This window comes from Phyllopteryx taeniolatus, chromosome 5 (assembly GCF_024500385.1).
Source record: "Phyllopteryx taeniolatus isolate TA_2022b chromosome 5, UOR_Ptae_1.2, whole genome shotgun sequence".
Lineage (NCBI taxonomy): Eukaryota > Metazoa > Chordata > Actinopteri > Syngnathiformes > Syngnathidae > Phyllopteryx > Phyllopteryx taeniolatus.
In genome coordinates, this window is record NC_084506.1 from 27,299,524 (window position 1) to 27,323,358 (window position 23,835).

General features: G+C 42.7%; 1 protein-coding gene across 7 annotated transcripts in view; it reads right to left on the minus strand.

Annotated features, from left to right (window-relative positions):
* The window catches only part of tln2b (talin 2b), a 108,374-nt gene that overhangs the window by 27,447 nt on the left and 57,092 nt on the right, over nt 1-23,835 (minus strand). For 6 of the 7 annotated variants that reach the window (XR_009788663.1, XR_009788664.1, XM_061774380.1 and 3 more), the window contains 25 exons: nt 22,643-22,826; nt 21,163-21,276; nt 20,675-20,783; nt 19,488-19,693; nt 18,656-18,754; nt 18,107-18,274; nt 17,253-17,547; nt 16,147-16,313; nt 15,392-15,520; nt 14,450-14,563; nt 14,175-14,288; nt 13,931-14,065; nt 13,601-13,729; nt 13,383-13,485; nt 12,109-12,317; nt 9,036-9,155; nt 8,677-8,874; nt 8,074-8,213; nt 7,400-7,493; nt 6,954-7,043; nt 6,728-6,850; nt 3,419-3,562; nt 2,941-3,126; nt 2,672-2,812; nt 1,836-2,017 (listed from right to left, as the gene is read on the minus strand). Coding sequence is in view for 5 of the 7 variants with exons in the window: in XM_061774380.1 (XP_061630364.1) it covers nt 1,836-2,017; nt 2,672-2,812; nt 2,941-3,126; nt 3,419-3,562; nt 6,728-6,850; nt 6,954-7,043; nt 7,400-7,493; nt 8,074-8,213; nt 8,677-8,874; nt 9,036-9,155; nt 12,109-12,317; nt 13,383-13,485; nt 13,601-13,729; nt 13,931-14,065; nt 14,175-14,288; nt 14,450-14,563; nt 15,392-15,520; nt 16,147-16,313; nt 17,253-17,547; nt 18,107-18,274; nt 18,656-18,754; nt 19,488-19,693; nt 20,675-20,783; nt 21,163-21,276; nt 22,643-22,826 (3,693 nt within the window). In the remaining 2 variants the exon portion in view is untranslated. The remainder of the gene's footprint in view (nt 1-1,835; nt 2,018-2,671; nt 2,813-2,940; nt 3,127-3,418; nt 3,563-6,727; nt 6,851-6,953; nt 7,044-7,399; nt 7,494-8,073; nt 8,214-8,676; nt 8,875-9,035; nt 9,156-12,108; nt 12,318-13,382; nt 13,486-13,600; nt 13,730-13,930; nt 14,066-14,174; nt 14,289-14,449; nt 14,564-15,391; nt 15,521-16,146; nt 16,314-17,252; nt 17,548-18,106; nt 18,275-18,655; nt 18,755-19,487; nt 19,694-20,674; nt 20,784-21,162; nt 21,277-22,642; nt 22,827-23,835) is intronic. The other variant, XM_061774379.1, reaches the window with a different exon arrangement.

Consider the following 23,835-nt stretch of genomic DNA (forward strand, 5'->3'; position numbering starts at 1 on the left):
GCCAGACTCTGCTTCCTCATGGGATGGCGTCAGTGGAATTGAGGAGGTCTTCGAAGTCTTCTCCCCACTGACTCACAACGTCCCGAGTCGAGGTCAGCAGTGCCACAAACCCCACTATACCACGGTGTTGATGGTGCACTGCTTCCCCCTCCTGAGACGCCGGATGGTGGACCAGAATTTCCTCGAAGCCGCCCGGAAATTGTTCTCCATGGCCTCAGTGAACTTTTTGCCTCAGCGACCACCAAAGCTGCATTCCGCTTGGCCAGCCTGTACCCATCAGCTGCCTCAGGAGTCCCACAGGCCAAAAAGGCCCGATAGGACTCATCCCTCACCGCTGGTGTCCACCAACGGGTTCAGCGGTTGCCACCATGACAGGCACCAACCACATTACGGCCACAGTTCCAGTCGGTCGGCTCAGCAATGGAGGTGCAGAACATGGTCCACTCAGACTCAGTGTCACCCGGCTACCCCGGGACGTGGGTGAAGTTCTGCCGGAGGAGGGAGTTGAAACTCCTTCTGACAGGGGATTCTGCCAGATGTTCCCAGCAGACCCTCACAATACATTTGGGCCTGCCATGTTATTCCCCCACCATCGGAGCCAACACACTACCAGGTGGTGATCAGTTGTCAGCTCTGTCCCTCTCATCACCGAAGTGCCCAAAATATACGGCTGCAAGTCCGATCACACGGCCACAAAGTCGATCATTGAACTGTGGCCTAGGGTTTCTTGGTGCCAAATTCACTTATTGACACCATTTTGCTTGAACATGACAATCTGTGACGAGCACAGAAGTCCAATAACAGAAAAGCGCCTGGGTTCTGATTGGCAGGGCCGTTCCTCCCAATCACGCCCTTTCAGGTCTCGCTGTCATTGCCTACGTGAGCATTGAAATCCCCCAGCATAACGATGGAGTCCCAAATGGGAGTGGTCTCCAGCACTCTCTCCAAGGACTCTAAAAAGGGTGAGTACTCTGAACTGCTGTTTGGTACATAGGGACAAACAACAGTCAGGACCCGTGCCCCCACCCGAAGGCAGAGGGAGGCTATACTCTCGTCCACCAGAGTGAACCCCAGTGTACAGGTGTTAAGCCGGGGTGCAACAAGTATACCCACACCTGCACGGCGCCTCTCACCATGGCCAACTCCAGAGTGGAAGAGAGTCCAACCCCTCTCGAGAGGACTGGTACCAGATCTTAAGATGTGTGTGGAAGCGAGCCCGACTATATCTAGTCGGAACTTCTCTACCAGCTCAGGCTCCTTCCCTGCCAGAGAGGTGACGCTCCACATCCCTAGAGCCAGCTTCTATAGCCTGGGATCAGATCGGTGCCTTTGGCCACTGCCCAGCGAATACTGCACCCGTCCCCTATGGCCCCTCCCACAGGTGGTGAGCCCATGGGAAGGGGGACCCACATTACCCTTTTGGGCTGTGCCCGGTCACCCGCTCGCCTTCGAGCCCCACCTCCAGGCCTGGCTCCTTGTGACCCATGTCCTGGCAAGGGAAAACGTCTTCCAGTATTTTTATACATCATAGGGGACTTTGGAGCCGTACTTTTGTCTGGTCTCTCAACTCCACAGGACCTGTTTGTCATGGGTGACCCTGCCAGGGGCATAAAGCCCCAGACAACTTAGCTCCTTACCATCATGATAAGGTGACAGTTTAAAGAGGGTTATTTTCCCTTTGTTAAATTTTAATTGGTTGTTTTGGTTTTTCTACAAGTACCTCAGTTTAGTTTGGTGCTATTATGTTTTTTGTTTGATTTATTCACACCTCTAAATTAACAGGACAAATGTGTTTGAATAATTGAATGAAAAAAGAAAATGGGTTTGAAACCAACCTTATGGAAGTGATGAGGCTCTTGATGGAGTCAGAAACTGTTCTTGAGTGACCAGCTAGTATAGACCAAGTGGGGGGATCTTTGGGGTTGAGGACCAACGACCGTGCTGTTTCTAAGAGGTAAGTGGAGCTATCAAGCATGGAGCGGGCTGATCGAACAATCGGCTCCTGGGCGACTGAACCCTGTGGAAAAGTCAACATTGGAGGAGGTGAAATAACAGCTATGGTTTAAGGCTAACAGTGAGGATCTAGCTAGATTGGTGTGACAATGTTTTTAATATTCCTTATACTACGGCTGAAAGATCAAGTGAGCAATTGAACTGAGGGATGAGATTAGAAAGACAGCTTTACAGAGACACAGGAAGAAACACCTTCAGTCTTTATGATCCGAAGCAAAGCCTCTGTCAACAATTAGATTAACAAGATGAAGATTAGAGCAGTGGTAATGGCGTGAGTGCTGTTAAACACTGCCCTTCAACAGATTACAGCCATAAAGCTTTTAGAGGACTGTGCGAGGACTTTTCCACTCTGATTGAAAACATAAAAATGCATCTTTGTGATCCGTTTCTCGACATTACAAGAAAAGAGAAAATCAACTCCCAATTCCCAAAACATTTACAGCACAAACCTTTTCGTATTATTTATTTGTAGGGTTATTTTAAGCAACTAGCTGTGACACCCTCAATAGGATGACATTTAGTAATACAACCTTTCTGAAAATAGAAGCACTTTTCAAACACTGAGATCCATTTCAGGCAATTTCAAGTGTTTGCTCAGCAGGAGAAGTGAAATTACATACATTTGGCATTCTAAGCAGGCATTTCAATGACTGGTTACCTCGTTGCTGATTTGAGCTGGGATACTCGCAAAATCAGGGTTGTTGGCAAAGGTAGACAGGTTTTCTACAGCCTCAAGGAGCGGAGTGGTAGCAATTCGACATTTATTTCTGTTGTCTTCAGAAAAATCTCCATCTAGAGCCTAAAAACAAGACATTCCTTATGAACCTATGACAATCTATCACACGTAATTGCTGGATGGATCGACTTTTACAAAGAACTACTCAGGTGACGAAATAGATTTAGTATGGTAACAAATTCACACTCAACATTTTGATCAGTTGGGGAGTTGACCTTGATGGTCTTGACCAGGTTGGCGGTGGTGTTGGCCACCTCTTTGGCTGACTGAACAAACTGTCTCCGAGCAACAGGGTTGGAGGTCTTTGAGGACGCAAGGCGGCAGGCATTACACAAAGCTGATGTGTGCTTCGCTACAATCGTTGCTGCAGACAAGACCTGACAAACCAAACGGCACCAGGGAGAGTTGTATACAATTGAAATGCATTTTCATGATTCATTGTCTAAACCAGGGGTTGGCAAACCTTTGTGCTTAAGGGTCACATTTTTACTCATTTAATAATTCCTTCTAGTTGTTATGTTTTTATTTTGAATTGATTTAACTATAATAAATTACAGGGTTGTTGATAATGTAAATGCTGGGTGGGCTGTATTGAAGAATGGAGCAGGCCGTAGGCGCCCCGAGGGCCATACTTTGCTCACCCCTGGTCTAAAGTCTGGACTTTCTTACCTGTGAGGGACTACTGGATGGGTCCACTAAGCTCTGACAAGCCATCTGTATGGCTTGGTGGGCTCGTGCAAACTGGATGGGGTCTACCAGCCCCTCATAGCCTGACTGACTATTGGGATCAGACACACCTACAAGATAAGAGGCCTAGAACAGAAATATATACAAGTCAGACCAAAGTATAAGCCTGCTAGAAGACCTTTTATACTCATGTTGTCACAGTTAAGCTTCCTACTGTATGTACAAGCAAATAAAGTGCCAATTTGGCTCATTGGTGGCACTAGACAGTGCATTGAGGTGACTGGTCAACAGAGAATTATCACTTCCATGCAACGCCCTGGTGTTCTTCGTTAACTGTCACATTGCTATTTGTATTTATATTTTTTGCCGTATCACAATGTGGCTCACAGCTACAGTATTTTCATAGTTCATCAGCCGCTATAGTGGTGGAAACACAAGTCAAGGCTTATCATTCTCAATTGTACCTTAACAGACTGAAATGAACTATACAGTGATCTCTGGATATTCCCAGTTCAGCATTCACAGATTCTTTTTTTTTTGGGAACCTATCCTCTGTTATTCGCTGAAAATATCGTCTATTTGCTGTTTTGTTCATGGGACAACACAATAAAAGTATTACTTTGGCCCCATCTGGTGGAATCTTGGTTTTGTTGTTAGTATAATTAATTTTTTGTCCGCGTTTGAAATGAAACAAGAGCGAACCTCAACCTCTTCATTTCCGCCACCTCCAGCTCTGGTTCCTGTTGTCTCTTCAGTGCCACTGTCTCTAATCCGTCCATCATGGCTGGGCTCACCACTGTTTTATAAACTTTGCCCTTCATCCTAGCAGAGACTCTTCTGTCACATAACACACATGACACCTTCTTCCTCCCGTTCCAACTTGCTTGGACCTGTTTCTTCACTTCCTTACCACACTCCATTGCTCTGGACTCTTGACCCCAAGTATTTCAAGTCCTGCACCCTTGCTATCTCTTCTCCCTGTAGCCTCACTCTTCCCCCCCACCCCCCTCATTGATGCACATATATTCTGTCTTACTTCGGCTAATCTTCATTCCTCTCATTTCCAGTGTATGCCTCCCCCTTTCTAACTCTTCCCCCACCTGCTCCCTGCTTTCACTGGAGATCACAATGTCATCTGCGAACATCATGGTCCACGGTTACTCCAGTCTAACCTCATCTGTCAGCCTATCCATCACCACTGCAAACAGGAAGGGGCTCAGGCTCATCAACTTTATTCCTCTATAGTTCCCACAGCTCTGCACATCACCCTTGTTCTTAAAAATGGGCACAAGCACACTTTTCCTCCATTCTTCAGGCATCTTCTCACCCGCTAGAATTCTATTGAACAAGCTGGTCAAAACCTCCACAGCCACCTCTCCTAGATGCTTCCATACTTCCACAGGAATGTCATCAGGACCAACTGCCGTTCCAGTTTTCATCCCCTTTAATGCCTTTCTAACTTCCCCCTTACTAATCATTGCCACTTCCTGGTCCACCACGCTTGCCTCTTCTACTCTACCTTCTCTCTCATTTTCCTCATTCATCAACAAGTATTCTTTCCATCTATCTAGCACACTACAGGCACCAGTCAACATATTTCCATCTCTATTTTTAATCACCCTAACCTGCTGCACATCCTTCCCATCTCTATCCCTCTGTCTGGCCAACCTGTATAGATCCCATTCTCCCTCTTTAGTGTCCAACCTGGCATGTCATCATATGCCTCTTGTTTGACCTTTGCCACCTCTACCTTTGCCCTATGTCGCATCTCAATGTATTATTTTCCCCTCTCCTCGGTCCTCTCAGTGTCTCACTTCTTCTTAGCTAACCTTTTTCCTTGTATGATTTCCTGTACTGTGAGGTTCCACCACCAAGTCTCCTTCTCTCCTTTCCTGCCAGAAGATACACCAAGTATTCTCCTGCCTGCCTCTCTGATCCCCATGGCTGTAGTGGTCCAGTCTTCTGGAAGCTCCTCCTCTCCACCGAGAGCCAGTCTCACCTCTTCCCGAAAAGCTGCACAACACTCGTCTTGTTTCAGCTTCCACCACATGGTTCTCTGCTCTGCCTTTGTCTTCCTAATCTTCCTCCCCACCACCAGAGTCATTTTACACACCACCATCCTATGCTGTCTAGCCACACTCTCCCCTACCACTACCTTACAGTCGGTAACCTCCTTCAGATTACATCGTCTGCACAAGATGTAATCCACCACCATGCTTCTACGTCCGCTCTTGTAGGTCACCCTATGTTCCTGCCTCTTCTGGAAAAAAGTGTTCACTACAGCCATTTCCATCCTTTTTGCAAAGTCTAGTGCCATCTGTCCCTCCAAGTTCCTTTCCTGGATGCCATACTTACCCATCACTTCTTCATCACCCCATTTCCTTCACCAACATGTCCATTACAATCTGCACCAATCATGACTCTCTCTCTGTCTGGGATGCTCAGAACTACTTCATCTAGCTCCTTCCAGAATTTCTCTTTCACCTCCAGGTCACATCCTACTTGTGGGGAAGTGCCACTAATCACATTATACATAACACCCTCAATTTCAAGATTCAGCCTCATCACTCGATCTGATACTCTTTTCACCTGCAAGACATTCTTAGCCAACTCTTCTTTTAAAATAACCCCAACTCCATTTCTCTGCCCATCTACACCATGGTAAAACAATTTAAACCCTGCCCCTAAACTTCCAGCCTTACTGCCTTTCCACCAGGTCTCTTGGACACACAATATATCAACCTTTCTCCTAATCATCATGTCAACCAATTCCCGAGATTTTCCTGTCATAGTCCCAACATTCAATGTCCCCACATTCAGTTCTAGGCTCTGTGCTTTCCTCTTCTCTTTCTGCCGAAGAACCCGCTTTCCACCTCTTCTTCGTTTTTGACTTCTGCTACTAATACTATTAATGAGCCTCATGTGTAGGTCATTTGTTTGTGTTGAATACTTTAACTACTGAATACAGTTATGTAACATGGCTGCATGTTTGAATACATGCCTGATAAACGGTGCTGTATGACCCTTTTGCCGCCATCTTGTGGTATCTTTACGCAATTATTTGTAGATTTTCACTATTAACGTCAGGGCTCGGCTCTTATATACTGTATACATAAAGAGATCCTATCTATACAGACAGTACCAGAGGTGAATAGCAGAGTTCTGCAGAGCAGTTCAGTTTTGCTCTTTTCTGGCCAAGGTAACTAAAATTTGCTTGAAGGGTAACATGCAACTATCTAGCTTGAACGGCGGCCAAACTTTTTTTAAGATGAGAAAATTCAGTAGTCTCACCTGTCCTGCAGCCTCCGTCAACCCACAAAGAGCCTTGGACGCCACGCCTACACACTCCCCAAAAGCCACCACGTCACATGTCTTACAATGCTGAGAGATGCCTGCCATCGACTCTCCGAGGACCTAAGGCAGGTCAAAAGAACAAAGGTTTTAAAATATTGGGTTTTCATTGGTCTGCTCAGTCACCCAACACTCATATAGTACAGGAATTTACTTTGGTATCTACCTTTGAATTTTCCATGACGCTCTCGATGCAGTCAAAGTAGGACAGTTCGTTGATGGGCTCACTGGGATTATCCAAGAGCCCTCTGACAGCCTATAGGCACATGCGCACGCGCACAGACACAAACACCCATGCACACAGATGGTTAGAACTGAAACTGTGATATCAAAGACACTATTATCAGGTTCTGAATTAACTATGTAAAAAGCACTGTAAAATGAGATTACTGCTATAAAGGACATTGGTATTCACCACTGTTAATATGCAGCAATATTATCATTCTCATTCACTTGGGTAATTTAATCTATCTTAATGCTGACTTTAATGTGCGTCGACAATGAATGATTCTGTTGATGTATCAGAATTTGGGCTGAAAGTCAGACTACAAGCAAGCAATCCATTTAAACACAAGGTTGAAATATGGTGTAATGGTATGGAAGGATGGCTACCTCCAACTCCCTCAAGGCATTGTCACACTCCCTTTGTCCTGCAGCTTGCTGTGTACAGAGTGTGATCAGCTGGTTGATACTCTCTGTCACTGCCCTGAAACACAGAGGCAACCTTTTCACTTCATACTGCCTGGCCTCAGTCACTCAAACGTGCCTTCAGCTGCCCGATTCATGCTAACAACACATTGCACAACAATACACGGGGATGTGCAGGAGTGGCAGAATTGTCTCAGGTTTGTGGTTCAGCCTTGCTGAGCACAGTTAGCTTCCAGCCAAGGCGTCCATCTTCCTAATTAGACAGAGAGAAGTCAGTCAGGCCCAAAGCCCTTAGGGAGCAGCTGCCTGGCTTCTCTCCACCACGATGAAGACGACTCCCTGAAGCAACACTGAAGACAAGGCCGTATTTTTCACAAACTGCCACAAGTTTAAAATGGGTTTGGGAATCATAGGATGGAGGATACACATGCACAATGTAATAAGATCCAATTCAAGGGTAATATCAGAAAATTTATATAAGAATCCTTACAAGCATACCTGAACATTACCGTATTGTTTTTGATTAACAATAGTCAGAGAGCATATGTTTATTATTTGCACTGGAGTATAATTGCACCGCGTCATTATTTTGGATTTCATTGAATTGTACAGAGTAAATGATACATGTAGTAGCTCACCTTGCTGCAACCGCAAGAAGATTCTTTGCATTGGCTGCACCTGGATCTACAGACAGAGACTTGGCAGCCAGCAGAAGCTTACTGGATGCCATTGAGATGTTCTTCAGATTACCAATGACTTGGATCTGATCGTCCCTGCTCTGCAAAGCCAAGAAAAATTTTGAAGCGCGGTTCCAAACTGTACGGAATCGTCAAACTATAGACATTGTATCAACTAATAAGCTATAGCAACAAACGGTGACATTTTGCAGATGATGTATTTTGGGATCCTCACCACCTGTTTCCTGTCCTAGGCTTAATAAAGATTGAGTTTCATGCTACATCAGCTCAGATCCCTAAAGATATTGCCACACTAATGAACAAAATAACCAGAACATGAACATCACAAGATCTCATTATATTTGGCTCTTGGGCAAAGCAATGTGCCTAAGTGAACTTGAGTTATCTAATTAGAAAACAAATTGAACAGTAGGTAATAAAGTGACAAAATTATAATGACTTAGGCTTTGCGGACATTGTGTTAGTGGTCTTTGTGTGTCAAATGCAGTGACAACAGAATCCATACTGGACTGTTCAGTGAGGTTGTATGATGATGAAACCTACTTGTGTGTGTCCTGCCATCTCTACACCAGCATCCAGGAACTCATCAAAGTCCTGGCTGAACTTGCCGGAGGCAGCAGCCAGCTGGCTGCTCGATCCACGGGAGGAGTGAACGACCTCGCCTGCGGAGTGGTTGAGCTCAGCCGCTGTATGGTTCAGATCAGTCTGGGCTTCCTGGAATGTCTTATTGCAGGTAGGAAGCTTCAAAGACACATCGAAAAGGCCATCTTGTAGATGCCATTATTGGATAAACTAAGCCAAATGCAATCAACACTTTCAATCAGGTCAGAACCTTTCAAGTATACATGCTTTTCTGTCAATACACATGAATAGAAACTCAAGAAAAATGCAGCAAGCCTCACAATATCCACCAGCAGCTTCTTGCTGGCTTCTCCGATGCTCCGGAGAGCCATGTCAACATCCTTCTGGCCTGGCAGGCAGTTTACGCAATTATTCAACGAGTGCGACACAGCTTTGGCCACCTGAAACACAGGACAATCAACCATTACTGGACTGCCATCAGTCATTCTAATAATGTACCACATAATGCAATGCCCCAGAGCAATGCTGTGAAGCATCTCAAATGCAAATTGGGCTCACAGTGCACAGTAATCTATGCCATTAAGACATGTCGCAGACAAATGCCAGACAATATGTTTATTCCCCGTATGGCTGGTGGAAAATGTTTTACTAAAGCACTCCTGAGAGAGAACACAAGGCAGACGACACAGAATGAAAATAGCAACAAATGGGCGTTATAATAATTATTGTGGGAAGGAGAAATGCTCGCAATTTAGAGCAAATGGAACAGACTTGATTGGGATAGTCCAATATTTGAAGGAAGACAAGTTGGATTGACTTCATCAGAAATATTAAAACCACAAACGCTGTGCTTGGACAAATAAAATTAGCTTTATATGTGCTTCCCAAGCGGGTAATTGTAGGAAAGATATATCATGGGTACAGTTATGGAGATGACAGCCACTAACCCTGAAACAAAAAGCTGTCTTTGAAATTTTTGTTTACAAAAAGGTGACCATATTTTGGTTATCTAAAAAGAGGACAATAATAGCCTTTACCAAGGAAACAATGCCAAAACAATAAATGTCCATTACCCTGACGTGATTAAAAAGTGAGTTACATCCATCCATTTTCCATGCCACTTATCCTCACTAGGTTTGCAGACGTGCTGGAGCCCATCCCCGGTATCTTTGGGCGCGAGGCGGGGTACAACCTCAAACTGGTCTCCAGCCAATCGCAGGGCACATTGAAACAAACAACCATTCAGACTCACATTCACACCTACGGGCAATTTAGATTCTTCAATCAATCTACAATGCATGTTTTTAGGATGTGTGCGGAAACCGGAGTATCCAGAGAAAACCCATGCGGGCATGGGGAGAACATGCAAACTCCACACAGGCGAGGCCAGATTTGGACCCGGGTCCTCATAACTTTTAAGCAGATCTCCTAACCAGTCATCCACCGTGCCGCATGTGAGTTACAATTTCAACAATTTCACTCTCACTTTCTGTGTGCTATCATCTACTTGAAAATACCCTCTGAGATGCTTTTTTTTTGTATTAAACATTCTTCCCTCAAAACAATAAAAAGTTAACAATACATTTCTTTGCCAGTGAATTGATGATGATCAGTACAATAGCTACCACTAAAATTAAAAACTTAAAGCTGAAAGCTTCATGACAAACCTAACAGAAAGGACTTGCTGTTAAACCATATGATGTATGTTGTTGTAGGTTCAGATTACCAAGGTGCTTTGCTTTTTCCTTTTTGTCTTATCACTCCATTGCCATTAATGCATAAGATCTAATGCATGTAACCATAACAATATGTGGTCATAGAGATGCTTAGTATGGACAAATCCCAATTCCAATGAAGTTGGGACATTGTGTAAAATATAAATAAAAATAGAATACAATGATCTGCAAATCATTTTCATCTCATATTCAATTGAATACACCACAAAGTCAAGGTATTTAACGTTCAAACTAATAAACTTTATTTAATTATTTATTTTTGCAAATATTCACTCATTTTGAATTGAATGCCTGCAACACGTTCCAAACACGCTGGGACGGGGTATGTTTACCAAGGTGTTACATCACCTTTCCTTTTAACAACACTGAATTAAGCGTTTGGGAATTTAGGCCACTAATTGTTGAAGCTTTGTAAGTGGAATTCTCTCCCATTCTTGCTTGATGTACAACTTCAGTTGCTCAACAGTCCGGGGTCTCCATTGTGGTGTTTTGCGCTTCAGAATGCACCACACATTTTCAATGGGAGACAGGTCTGGACTGCTGGTCAAGTACTTGCACTCTTTTACTACAAAGCCATGCTGTTGTAACACGTGCAGAATCTGGCTTCCATTGTCTTTCTGAAATAAACAGGGAGGCCTCTGAAAAATACATTGCTTGGATTGCAGCATATGTTGCTCCAAAATCTGTATGGTACCTTTCAGCATCAATGGGGCCTTCACAGATGTGCAAGTTACCCATGCCATGGACACTCACAGACCCATCTCCCAACTGGCTTTTGAACTTTGCGCTGTTAACAATATGAATGGTCCTTTCCCTCTTTGGCCCAGAGGACACGGCCACCATGATTTCCAAAAACAATTTCAAATGTGGACTCGTCAGACCACAGCACACTTTTCCACTTTGCATCAGTCAATCTCAGATGAGCTTGGGCCTGGAGAAGCCGGCAGCGTTGTTGTTGATATATGACTTTCGCATTGCATGGTAGAGTTTTAACTTGCATTTGTGGATGTAGCGACAAACTGTGTTAACTGACAATGGTTTTCTGAAGTGTTCCAGAGACCATGTAGCCTTTATACAATGATGCCGGTTTTTAATGCAGTGCCACTTGCAGAGATTTCTCCAAATTCTCTGAATCTTTTTGGTGATATTATGGACCGTAGATAATGAAATCCCTAAACTCCTTGCAATTGTACGTTGCGATACGCACAATTCTCTTGCTCTTAAACTGTTGGACTATTTGCTCATGCAGTTCCTGATAAAGTGGTGAACCTTGCTTGTGAACAACTATCGGCGATGCTCCTTTTATACTCAATCATGACACTCACCTGTTTCCAAATAACCTGTTCATCTGTGGAATGTTCCAAACAGGTGTTTTTTTAGCATTCCTTAACTTTCCCAGTCTTTTCTTGCCCCTCTCCCAGCTTTTTTGGAACATGTTGCAGGCATCAGGCATAAAAAAACAACATTCATCAGATCATCATAGTATTCTGTTTTTATTTACATTTTACACAACGTCCCAACTTCAGTGGAATTGGGGTTTGTAAAACACGGCCCCCGATAATCCCCGTTATGATTAGCTTCAGCATGAATAAACATACAACCTAAATAGAATTGTTGGAATTGAGAGAAGAATATCATATCCTCGAAGAAGTTCTACCTGTGCAAGTCGCTGTTGGCTTTCAGCGTCTCCTGGATGTACCAGGGCCTGATGGGCCTCATGGATCAGCATTGATGAGCCCTCCATGACACACTGGGCAGAGTCCAGCATTGCAGCTGCAGCCTGAGGCTCTTTAGTGCTGGCTGCAACACCTCTGGCTGCTTGTGCCAGTGTCCTTAAAGCCTGCGCTGTTTCTCTAGCAGCCACACCTGTAAACAAACCAGATGCATAAGGGAATTACAGCAAAGTCTGGCAGTTAGCAGAAAGACATTCCTGTGGGAAATATCAGTATTTTGGTATAATGATAACTGTAAGCAAAAAACACATTCAGTATCAACGATAGATGTGCTAATAGCACAATAGCTAACAGATATAAAATACAGAAGCTCTCCCAGGAGATGATAAGTTATCCATAAAGGCAAGTGGAGAGCACACACACCATTTATCCACATGAGTTGTCTTGAGGAAATTCACAGAAGTTGGATCAGCCTTTCGACTCTATTTTGAAGATGATTCTGAATCCAGTGCTCAATTGGTTAATGATCTGGGTTTGCATTGATGGTTCTTACCTTCCAACAGGAATATTTCATTCGTCCAGATCTGAGATATGCAATTTAAATATTTGCCTATATATATGTACCGTCTATATGTAGCAGACTGTGTTTCTGCAGCAGACTACAAATAACATTAATTGATTTTTAAATAATAATATGTCTTCGGCAAGACACATGGAGATTTGCGTATTACTTTTCATTCCCACAATCACGGCATTCTGCACATCAGAGGTTTGCAACACCACAAAAGGAATAACCCTGTATCATGAAAAGTCTATGTCCAAGTAAACATGGTGTTATTGTCAAAATGGCCTCTTATACACACTAAAAGAAAAGCAGAAAATTGCACCAAATTGCCTTAACCAGCCAAAAGGAGCCATTTGCTGATTGAATGTTAAATCTAGTGAAAATAAGATTAATGAGTAGCCAGCAGCACCCTGGGCCACAGCATGATGAGCTGCCTGTGAGCATTCGTTGTTAGGAAAGAAATTCTCTAAACCCTCATGACTCCTCTGAGATCAGCATTGGGCCTGAAAGAAGGCAAAGCAGTCTTCGCATTATTCTGTTGAAGGCAGTATCATAAATAGAGAGGAAAAGTAATATTTTCCTCTCTATTTGGCAGAGTTGAAGGAATAAAATAGCAGTCAGTAATTGTTCTGATTATATCCAACCTAACCTGGACATTTGTTTAATGAAACAGCATGAAAACACCTCTCTTACCTGTATAATGTTCATTGCCTTGAGCAGCACAAGTCAGCAGTTGGGCCATGGAAGAGCCCACAGCCTTCGATGTGCTTCCCAAATCCTGAGCACACTTCTCCAACTGTGTGAACAGCAGGACACACAAAAATAATCTCAATTAAACTTGAATGGCCCCATTGTGTGGTTTGATCACTTATCCGTGCAATGAGATTTCACTGGGGAGATGATGGGCTCACCGATTCCCCAGGGAGAGGTTTGAGTTGGCCGTCAATAACGGACATCTCGGCATCCTGCAGCTCACATTTGAGCGTCTGAACCGTTTTGAGGGCTGAATCGATCTCCAGGGGACCACACGCTTCATGGGCCTTTAAACAATGCAAAGATGAAGCCGTGACTTGCATGCTGCCCAACCGGACAGGATGCCATCATTCAGGAAGATGTTGCGCCTATTAGCTCTGGATAAGGTCAGGAGACTGAACACACTGAAGTGGTGCCTAAGATCAATGTGCCAATATAATGCCCACATCAGTTAGATAACTTTTTAAACAAATGTCAAGGATAAATACCTTCTGGGTGGCTGTTCTTAGCTCTGCCAAGCAGGTCGCCAAGTTCTTGGCACATTGACCCAGTTGCATAGCAGCAGCTTGGTCAGCCACCGTCGGAACGGCTGACTTCACCGACACCACCATTTTACTTCCAGGCTGAAGTAAAATCAATCACAAACCAAAAGACAATAATCACACATCATCACCATAAGCCTTGAAAGAGTTCATTTTTACATGATGTTACTGTACAAAAGAGAAGTCTGACTTGTAAGAAACTCTGGCTGGCCATGATGAGGGCAAGCTGGGCCCCAAGCTCTTCAGGTTGGGCTTGGCTGCTCCTCATGCCTTGCACCAACTGAGGAATGCTGTCTGCTACTGCCTAAATGTGCACACGGTGCATGCTTGTAATCTACGGAAGCTAGCAAAGAATGCATGTATAGTGTATTCTCTGGCAATACAAATAATATGGGTCTTTCTTTTCTGTTCCACATCTGACAGGGATTTTAATAGAGCCAAAAAAAAGGGTGATGACCATCATACCTTGCAGCTGTGTACAAGCTGTTGGTGTGAGGCTGTATTTTTGTTGGAAGCCGCAGCATTTTGTGCAGCTGCAATTGTTTGAGTAGCAGCCGCCGCCGCCTGCTTAGCAGCTATCTGCACAAGTGACACAAAGATTACTTGGGTTAATAGAAAATGAATGTTAACAGAAAAAGTGCCCGGTAAAGGGTTTTGCTCCATGCTGTCATGTAAGCCACAGCTGTTATATCTAAGCAACGTCTTCTCACGAGTATTTAGTAGGAAATCTCCCAGACATGGCAGGAATGTATTTTCTACAAATACTGGTGGTTAGATTTTCATCTGAAATTTGACGGAATACTCTTGAGAACAGTCTCAACTAAGGAAGACCACCAAATGAAACTCAAATACGTGTATGCTGTGAAGTGTTTTCTTTCACAGGATAATGAGCACTGCTTTTATGCTTTAGTTTCCCTGTGCTTTATGGACTAAATATACACTGCACATTAATTGTCACCACCTTTGAAGTGATGACAGGAAAATGACATCTTGCACTGAGGTGATGTGAAGGCGTGGGCTTAATTTATCCACGGCATAACACACACACATACACACGCACACACAGCACTTCCTTCATGGGTCCGACTCCTGATGACGGAAGTGAGCATTAGCACTATTACAGTGATGGACGATGTCTGATAGCTGGGGCAGAGTGGCTCTACTCATTAGGGGTGATCTGATACCCAAGGCTAAACACACATAATTCACACCACAAATGACATTTCATCTCACTATTGGGAACAAAAGTCAAATAAAATATTATATATCTGCTGTAAATGTGATGTTGAGCTATTTGAGCTTGTGTTGACGTCATCCTCAAATGTTTATATTGCAGGGATGGAACATGTAGTAAGGAGTACAGGCAACCAATAGAAAGATGCAAACATGCTGACAGTTTTGACTCACCTCCAGCCTGCTGACCAGCTTTTTCTTTATTGCATTTTGAGCGGCCGCATTAGTGGCGACACGCAAACCCTCAGCTGCCTCTCTGAGCCTCTGTTGCTGGTCTTCATTCTCTGGGTAAGCAGCCGCCCCCTGACGGCGCATACGCACACACATTTAAAATTAACCCTCGGCTCAGTATATGACAGCTTGAATCAGATCTTGTCAATAAAAAATAAACATGCTTATCACAGTGGCCCAATAGATGCTACTGTATTAGGCTGGTTTCCGATGACAGCGATTGTCAGATTTCCTATTCTCAATGATACCAGCACAGATGTGGCAATTAATGTGCTGATTAAAAATGACCGATAAGCAGCGTTTCACCTGCCGGGGTGTCTCACTCTGATAATATCCTGCTCACCAGGGCTGGGAGCCGATTAAAAGGCACGGATTCCGCACCCTTTTAAATAGGATGTGAAAATATGTGTGTGCAGCTATGCCAAAAATATGCAGTAAATGAATGAAGGCTATACAGGAGCTTAGTTTAGCTCATTTTTAACGCTGCAATCAATATGGCATTACAGGCCATAACACCATGAGAGAGACAGAGGAGAAATAAATGCATATTGTTTTGCAATAGATTAAACCTATAATTGGAGCTGTGCTTTAATTAGGTATCCATTTCTAAATAAAATTAGAAAAAATGTAAATGTGACAAAAATCAAATCATCAATCAATACATTATTATGGAAAAAAAAAAAAAAAAACATGTGTACCTTAGCCGCCTCCACCATTCTTGCTGTGGCATCAGCCAGGAGTTTAGCTGCTGCTAATAGCTTCTTGGAGTTGTCAACATCCACTTCTGCCTCTGCATCAGATCGCATGGCATTGACCAAGTCAGAGGTGGCTTGTGCTAGAACCCGGGCTTGACGCACCATCTCACCTATTGAAAACACAATAAAGGAAAAAATTGCATTTGTGCCAAGTCACTGTTAGATTTAGTGCATGTACAGTAAATGAAACTAAAATGAAAATTAATTTTTCATCTTACCAAGATATTTTGGACAATTTTTTATTAGTTGGAGTAATTTGGAGAAGGTATTATTTTGTGCCACACAGCACAAAGCAATTTTGTGGAGAGCAATCCCGACCTCAAGCTAACAGCCCTCTCGTTCAACATCACTGACCTCTGACTTCACAATTGCTTTTCTGGATGTTTTTATTTTATTGTATTTTTGTATTCAACTATCAATATTACACTAATACATACATATTTTCCTCTCTCATATAACAAAATACCGCTAAGTATGATCCAGTGTTGTTTTACAGCGCTGCTAACCGCAGCAATAATAGGCTTATTACACTACATTAAATGTACCTCCCTTTGACACTGAGTGCACAGCTTTATGTTGATCCCAATAAAATGCACACATGAAACTAATGTGGCCAGAGAGAGCATGCGGCATCTCACCACACGTGCTATAAAAAGCTGCATTTCCCAAACACCCACCTCCAGTTGGAAATCACTCGCCCCCACTCCTTCGAGAGACTAGACATCGAGATGTTTTATAGCCTACATGTACAGCCTTGGAGAATATAGATTGCTACGTGGGTATAAATCACTGTTGATTTGTTGTTGAAAAAGTATAGTCTAGAAAAAAATGTGTTGTTCTTGAAGGTTAAAAGCCGGCCACCATTCAGGGCACAGGAGTGTTTTTTTATATGAAAAGTTTGGTACTAAACCCCTGAAATTGGTGGCTTGGAATTGGAATTATTTTTATGTGTTGTGGTATAACACCAACAGTGGTTTATAGTTTGGATTTAATCCTAATGTATACAAATTATTCCAGATCCTGCTGCAGCCTCACTTCTGGATACCCACCGGCATCACCCATCGAAGTGAAAATGTTTTCGGTGACATTCATGATGGTGTCAGTGGCCTGGTCATAGCGTCCGATGGGCTCGCCGCAACTGGCGTAATGGCGGACATGCTGCAGAAGGTCGCTGAGGGCCTGGCTCACCACGCCGGCCGCTGCGCCGACCTGCTTCAGCAGCTCGCCATTGTCGCTGGCTGAGCGGCAAGCTTTGACGCACGTCTCCACAGAGCGATCCACCAGCTTCCCAGCCTCCACAAGCTGCTCCTGACACACAGGGGAGCTGATGGTCGGACTCACCACCTGCAACGAGTCAGAAGAATCCAATAATTCAAGACAATTCTGACATTAGACAATACTACAATAATTAGTTTTTAAAATCTGTAATCACACACTAATACCACAGTAGTTTTGTTTTTGATGCATTTAATAGCACATCTTTGTTATCAGAATTTTGAAAAAAATAAAAATACTTTCAGGAAACCTGGAGGAGGAGGGATGTCTGTGCCAAGTAGAAGCCATTAAAAACAGTTCTGATCAAGTATTTTATTTTAAGCTTTACATGCCTTAATTTCTAAGAACATAATGATGATGATGGTAAAATTTGGAATGACGCAAGAGGTGCACATCTAGTGCTGATCCAAATCTAGATTGTTTGCCCTTGGGGGAGTTCTGTGTACAAAGTCATTCTAGTTATCTATTAGCATTTGTCAAAACATGTACATGTATGTACATATACGTACATATTCACAGTGTTTTTTAATTTAAAAGGATTATAATAATGCATGTTTTGTCATTGCAATTCTTCTTCAATGTCCTCTACCTACTTGGCTGTGCAGCCAAACAAGTTTCAAATCATTACCTTGGTGCACGCTACCAGCTGTGAGGTGGACAGGGCACACTGAGTGGCGGCCGCAATCACGCGGTTCTGCAATATGTTGTCCTCGGCCACCTGGGCCACATTCTTGGCCTTCAGAACCAACATAGCAGCTGCATTGGCCACTGCCTTGGCCAGGTTCATCAGGGTGTCCTGCAATGCAAGAACCAATGTCCTTAAATGAGAGGACGGTGTAGAGAAAGAGTTTTTGGGCACGACTACATCATATTTATCTTACTAAATGTGGCATTCAGATAGAACATTGCACTGATCTACAAGAGAAAGCAAATTATCCATTAATTCACATCTAGATGTATGATATAATCAATGCAAAAGAAAGGAAACCAGTGGACTATAATATTATGTTTTAATATCTGGTTAAAAGCCAAAAGTCTCAATAACACAAAACTACATGAGGTAATAGTCCAATAATAAAGTATTGGCCAATTACATAACCATGCATTGACATATTCAGACTACGTCTTCTTGTTTGGCCAGCATTGTCATAGGAACAAGGAGTGGATGTGGGCCCACCTGGAACTTCTCATCAGTCTCGCCCTCCCCCATGTGACGGAGCAGGTCCCCGCTGGCTTGTCCGATACTTCCTGCTGCAGTCAGCACAGTCTGCCTAGACTGAAAGAAGATGACATCATCACATTCAGTACGCTAACTTGGCTTACTCTCACTAATGTTTCCAGAAGGGGTCTAGCACAGTATTCAGGTTCAAAAATCACCTCAGAAAAGACTTTGCCAGTTTGATTACAGAAGAAATGTATAAGTGTGTGAAAAGTGAAAAAAAATTCAGCTAAATTTGACACACCACCGAGAAGAGTGTTGTTAACAACCCTGCCCTATTTGAATGATTAAAAAAAAAATAATCACCAAGAATATAAAAAATAATTGGTTTTAAAAGCACAACAGCCCGAAGCACTGGTCTACATGCTGGCTGTCAAGTCGGACTTATTAAAAAAATCTTTCCCCACTCCTTGCTCTTTTCTTCTCTACATGATATGTGCGCGCTCAAAGATGACAATGAGCGGCTACGTCAACCGGTCCACACACTGGCAATCAAGTCTGACTTCCCCCCTCCTTGCTCCTCCACCTTTCTCTTTGTGACATGCAGACTCACGACCGATAACGAGGCACTCTAAAGTGGCCATGCTAGCCGAAGCCCCGGTCTACACTCTGGCTGTCAAATTCGACAGCCAACAGCCAACTGTTTTCAGCAATTAGTTTCAAACACTTAACGTATTTAGAAACAAATCTCCAAATTCACTTGACACTTTTCATTTTACTTTTCTTTGACGAAAATTTAAAGTTAAATGCTGGTTGTCCAAGTCAGGATAATAATTAATGGGTGCCTCACCTCAGCGGCTGCAGGCTCAACAGATCTGAGGAGATCTGACACCGCTCCTGTCAGCATCCTGGCAGCACCCATTAGCTTGTGTCCACTGCCCACCTCGTCCATTAATGCAGCGAGCAGCTTTACGCCCTTGGACATTTCAGTCAGATTGGAGGAAATAGTGGTGATGGCGCAACCAACTGCTGTGTAGTCAGTTTCTGTGGGCTCACCTGTGGAGGGAAGTGCAGCGCCACTCTGGGTCCATGTCAGACTAGTACATGTTGCAGAGTATATGTCATACAGTATGCTGTACCACAGTGCCACTTATTACAGCTACATTTTGAACAGTCAGTGACGTTTCTATTGAGATAAGTAAATTGAGGGAGAAATTGCCTTTGATTTATACGGCGGAGGAAGTGTCACCAAACAGATGGTGAGGTAAGATTAAAACCCAGCAAAAATGCTGGCAGGAAAATGACTGGAATTGTGCCAAGTAACATGAGGATCAAAGAGATGCACTGCCCATCAGCTGATCTTCAGAGCAATACGATTTACTGGATCTATCTAGAGAAATCTGAAATGTTCTCTTGGTAGAGGAAACTGCTGTCCCATCATCATTGAATGTTCATGGGGAATTCACTTTTACTGTATTTTTGTTTTTGTTTTTGGCTTTGCCATTTGTTAATCCTACACAAGATACCTTTTGGAAAACAATTACATTTTTTTGCTATTCAACATTTGGCTCTATAAAAAAACAGCATCGATATATAGTTTTTGGTTCAAGGAATATCAAGCAAATACAACTGATTCATTGCACAATTTGAAGAAGGATCCTCACATCTTTCAAGACCTATTTTCCAAAAACCCAATAAACATCTTGATGATTGGAGAGCTAACTTTTTTCTCCAGGTAATAAGTAATCTTCAACATTTTCCTTGACCATGTAGTTGTGGATCAACTAAAGCTGCAAATGTAACAGTAATGATCAACATGACAACACACTGATTCACATCGTGAGCGATCAGTGGTGCTGTTATTACAATTGACCTGTGAGGTATCCCTATGTCAGTTATTAGATAATCAAATTTGACTCAATGATCAATCACAAGTATAGGAGAACAATATTTCTTCCTTTTAGTTTCTCATAAGGTGAATTTCGTGTTCATAGATACCTAAATCCTACTTTTTTCTACATTCTTCTGGACTTTTACCTGCAGTGAGATTGACCACAGATGCTGTTCCAGCAGTGATGGCATCAACCTGAGAGTGGATTTCATGTTTGGATTCATCCACTTTATTCTGAACCCAAACCCTCGAAGCCTTTTAGTGGAAGGAAACGAAAGGGAGCTTTAGACACAGCACAAGATCCTGATCCCGTATAAATTTTGGATTGGTACTGAAGTTATTCAACATTTGCGGTTAATACCAGAATGCATTACGCGTAGAAAAAGTAAAACAGAGTGAGTTGAAGACACGATGGAATATTGTTCAATCATAAGCAAAACATTTATCATAGGAAATGTACTGAATGGACCCTTCCTTAGGAACACTCTCTAAAGCAAGGGCAATAGCAACAACTCTATTATTATTTTGTGAAGGCAGAGTTTTTGAAAATTGCTGTTGTATGGGACTCATTATATTGCACAGGTGGACCTTCTTTTGTGGCCTGTGAGTGTGTGAGTGTGAGGAAAGGACAAACCAGGTCATGTCCAAGAGGAGGCAGATTATCGACATGACCCAAGTCAGCCTGGGCCTGCTGCACAGCATTCATACTGCTGTTGATTGTCCCCATCAGAGCCTTCTGGGCCAGATTCTGACAACAACAAAATACATGCTTTGTGAAGAAAAGCTAAATAACATATCTTCACTGAACAAAATTATAAATGTAACACTTGTTTTTGCATTCATTTTTTCATGAGCTGAATTCAAAGCTGTAAGACTTTTTGTACGTACACAAAATGATTATTTCTCTTAAACATTGTCCACAAATCTGTCTAAAGCTGTATTAGTGACCACTTCTCTTTTTACCGAGATAATCCATCCACCTCAGAGATGTGGCAAATCAAGATGTTGGGCATGATTATTGCACAGGTGTGCCTCAGGCTGACAATAATAAAAGGCCACTTTTAAAATATGCAGTTATATGTCCTGGGTTGGTGTGGTCTGCGGTTGTTAGGCCAGATGGATGTACTACCAAATCCTTTGAAATGCTTTTGGAGATGGCTTATGGTATATGAGCACTGCATTCATTGGCAACCGCTCTAGTATATTCCTGCAGTAAGCATGCCAATTGCACGCGCCCCCAAAACTTGCAACATCTGTGCCATTGTGCTGTGTAAAAAAAAAAAACCTGCACGTTTTAGAGTGGCTTTTTATTGTGAGCAACCAAGGCACATCTGTGCAACAATGCTGCCTAATCAGTGCCACACCTGTGAGGTCGATGACTACGCAAAGGAGAAGTGCTCACTAACACAGATATGGATAGATTTGTGAACGATAGTTGAAAGAAATGTCTTTTGTGTACATAGAAAAAGTCTTTGATATTTGAGTTCATCTCATGAGAATGGGAGCAAAAACAAAAGTGCTTCATTTACAGTATATTTTTATTTGGCGTATAAAACACAAAAGAAGGATGACTCCTCAGTGGGGGTGGAGTTTTCGATCATTTAATTATTTTTACTGTTTGATAAGACAGATGAAAGTTGTACTGACGGAAGATATTATGCTCTTGTATGCTACTGGTTTACACATGCTGTATACGTGTATATGGAAATAACATGAATACTTAAAGCTAAATGCAACCTTTCTAAATGAAAATACAGCCGTGTTTCCCAACCTCTATTGAGCCAAGGCACATACTGTCTTATACATTTGAAAAAAAAAATCAAATGGCAAAACAATAAAAATGTCACAAAAAGTGAATTATTTACCTTCTGCTGTCTAGTGGAAGGGGATTTGTTATGCCGCTCACTGTACGTCAGTGGCATAGATAGTTGAAAAAGATACATTATTTGTAATAAATAAATAATCTTTGGACCAAATAACTGAAAATTGATAATTTCCTGTGGCACACCTGATGATGTCTCATGCCACAGTAATGTGCCATGGTACACTGTTTGGGAAGCACTGAGTCTATGTCTGGAGCATCATATAAGCTTAATGGTAAATTATGTACTCACTAGTGGTGGCATGTGACCTCTGTGCATCTGTCCGGTGATGATTTGTTGTTGGGCAGAGGGCATGTTGCCCACATTGAAAGTGTCAGGGCCGCCAGCAGACCCTGAGCGAATAATACCTGGAAGGGCTACAGAGCCATGCTCCACCCGACCCACCCGGTTGAACTGCTGCTGCAAAATGGTGGACCTTGAGACAGGAGAGACGAGATAGCAACACGAGCGTGTGGGTTTTAAATAAATAAACACATCGTGGCGGGAGCGAAAAAACATTCGGCATTCTAGTCAAATGAGTAGTCTTTGGGCATCAAATGTGAAATTCACAGTACTAAGTGAAGCTCAATAACTGCTGGTGAGACTCCCTGCACACCTTCTAAGAACATGTTCAATTATGAGAACAACTGTAGATCCAGTAAATGTAAAATTGCTGCTATGCAACTGGTGTTAGTTGTCACTGCTTGTTCTACAGTATGTGGTCATTGTTTAGGCAAACGGGGAATGTAATGTAATAAAACAATCTGTCACATCATGGCGTCTTATGAGTGTTTAACAACTAAAACAGAAAGCCTGAAAGAGCTTCTTGTAAACACTTCAGCTGTAATTAAAACAATGCTTACACTAATGACTGTTGCCATGGCGAGTAAGCATATCCAGACAAATTATTATTCCGAAAAATTAGCAATGTTTTTCTCCTTGGCACAAAATATAACTGTTGTAATAATGAGTTCATTTTTTGAGAGAGAAACAGCTGTTTGTTTGGTACTAAGAACCTCAAGTCAACTGGCCCGAAAGCAGCAGGGGCATGATGCCCAATTTTACCGGGGAACCCTGTGGATTTCTGGTGAATACAAACTTCCAAGTGTATGTGTGTGTGTGTGTTTCTGTGCATGTGTCTGATAAAGGGCAAAACAAGCATTGCATTTGTTTCCATCAGTCAATAGGGCACATGGGAAAACTGGGAATAATGGCAACCAGCTGGGAAATGAAAATGACTGCATAAATCCATTTCCAAGAAGTCTTAATCTTTGTAACAGCTTAACCTCCAAACAAAGTTTTTCTTGCGAAAGAAAATGATAAAAGTGCCTTGTGCAATTACTTTGCAGGAATATTTTTTTGGTTTTTGGTTGTTGCTCTGATAGACAAACCACAGTGCTATGCAAGTAAATCACACATACCACATCCATCACAAATAAGTAGAT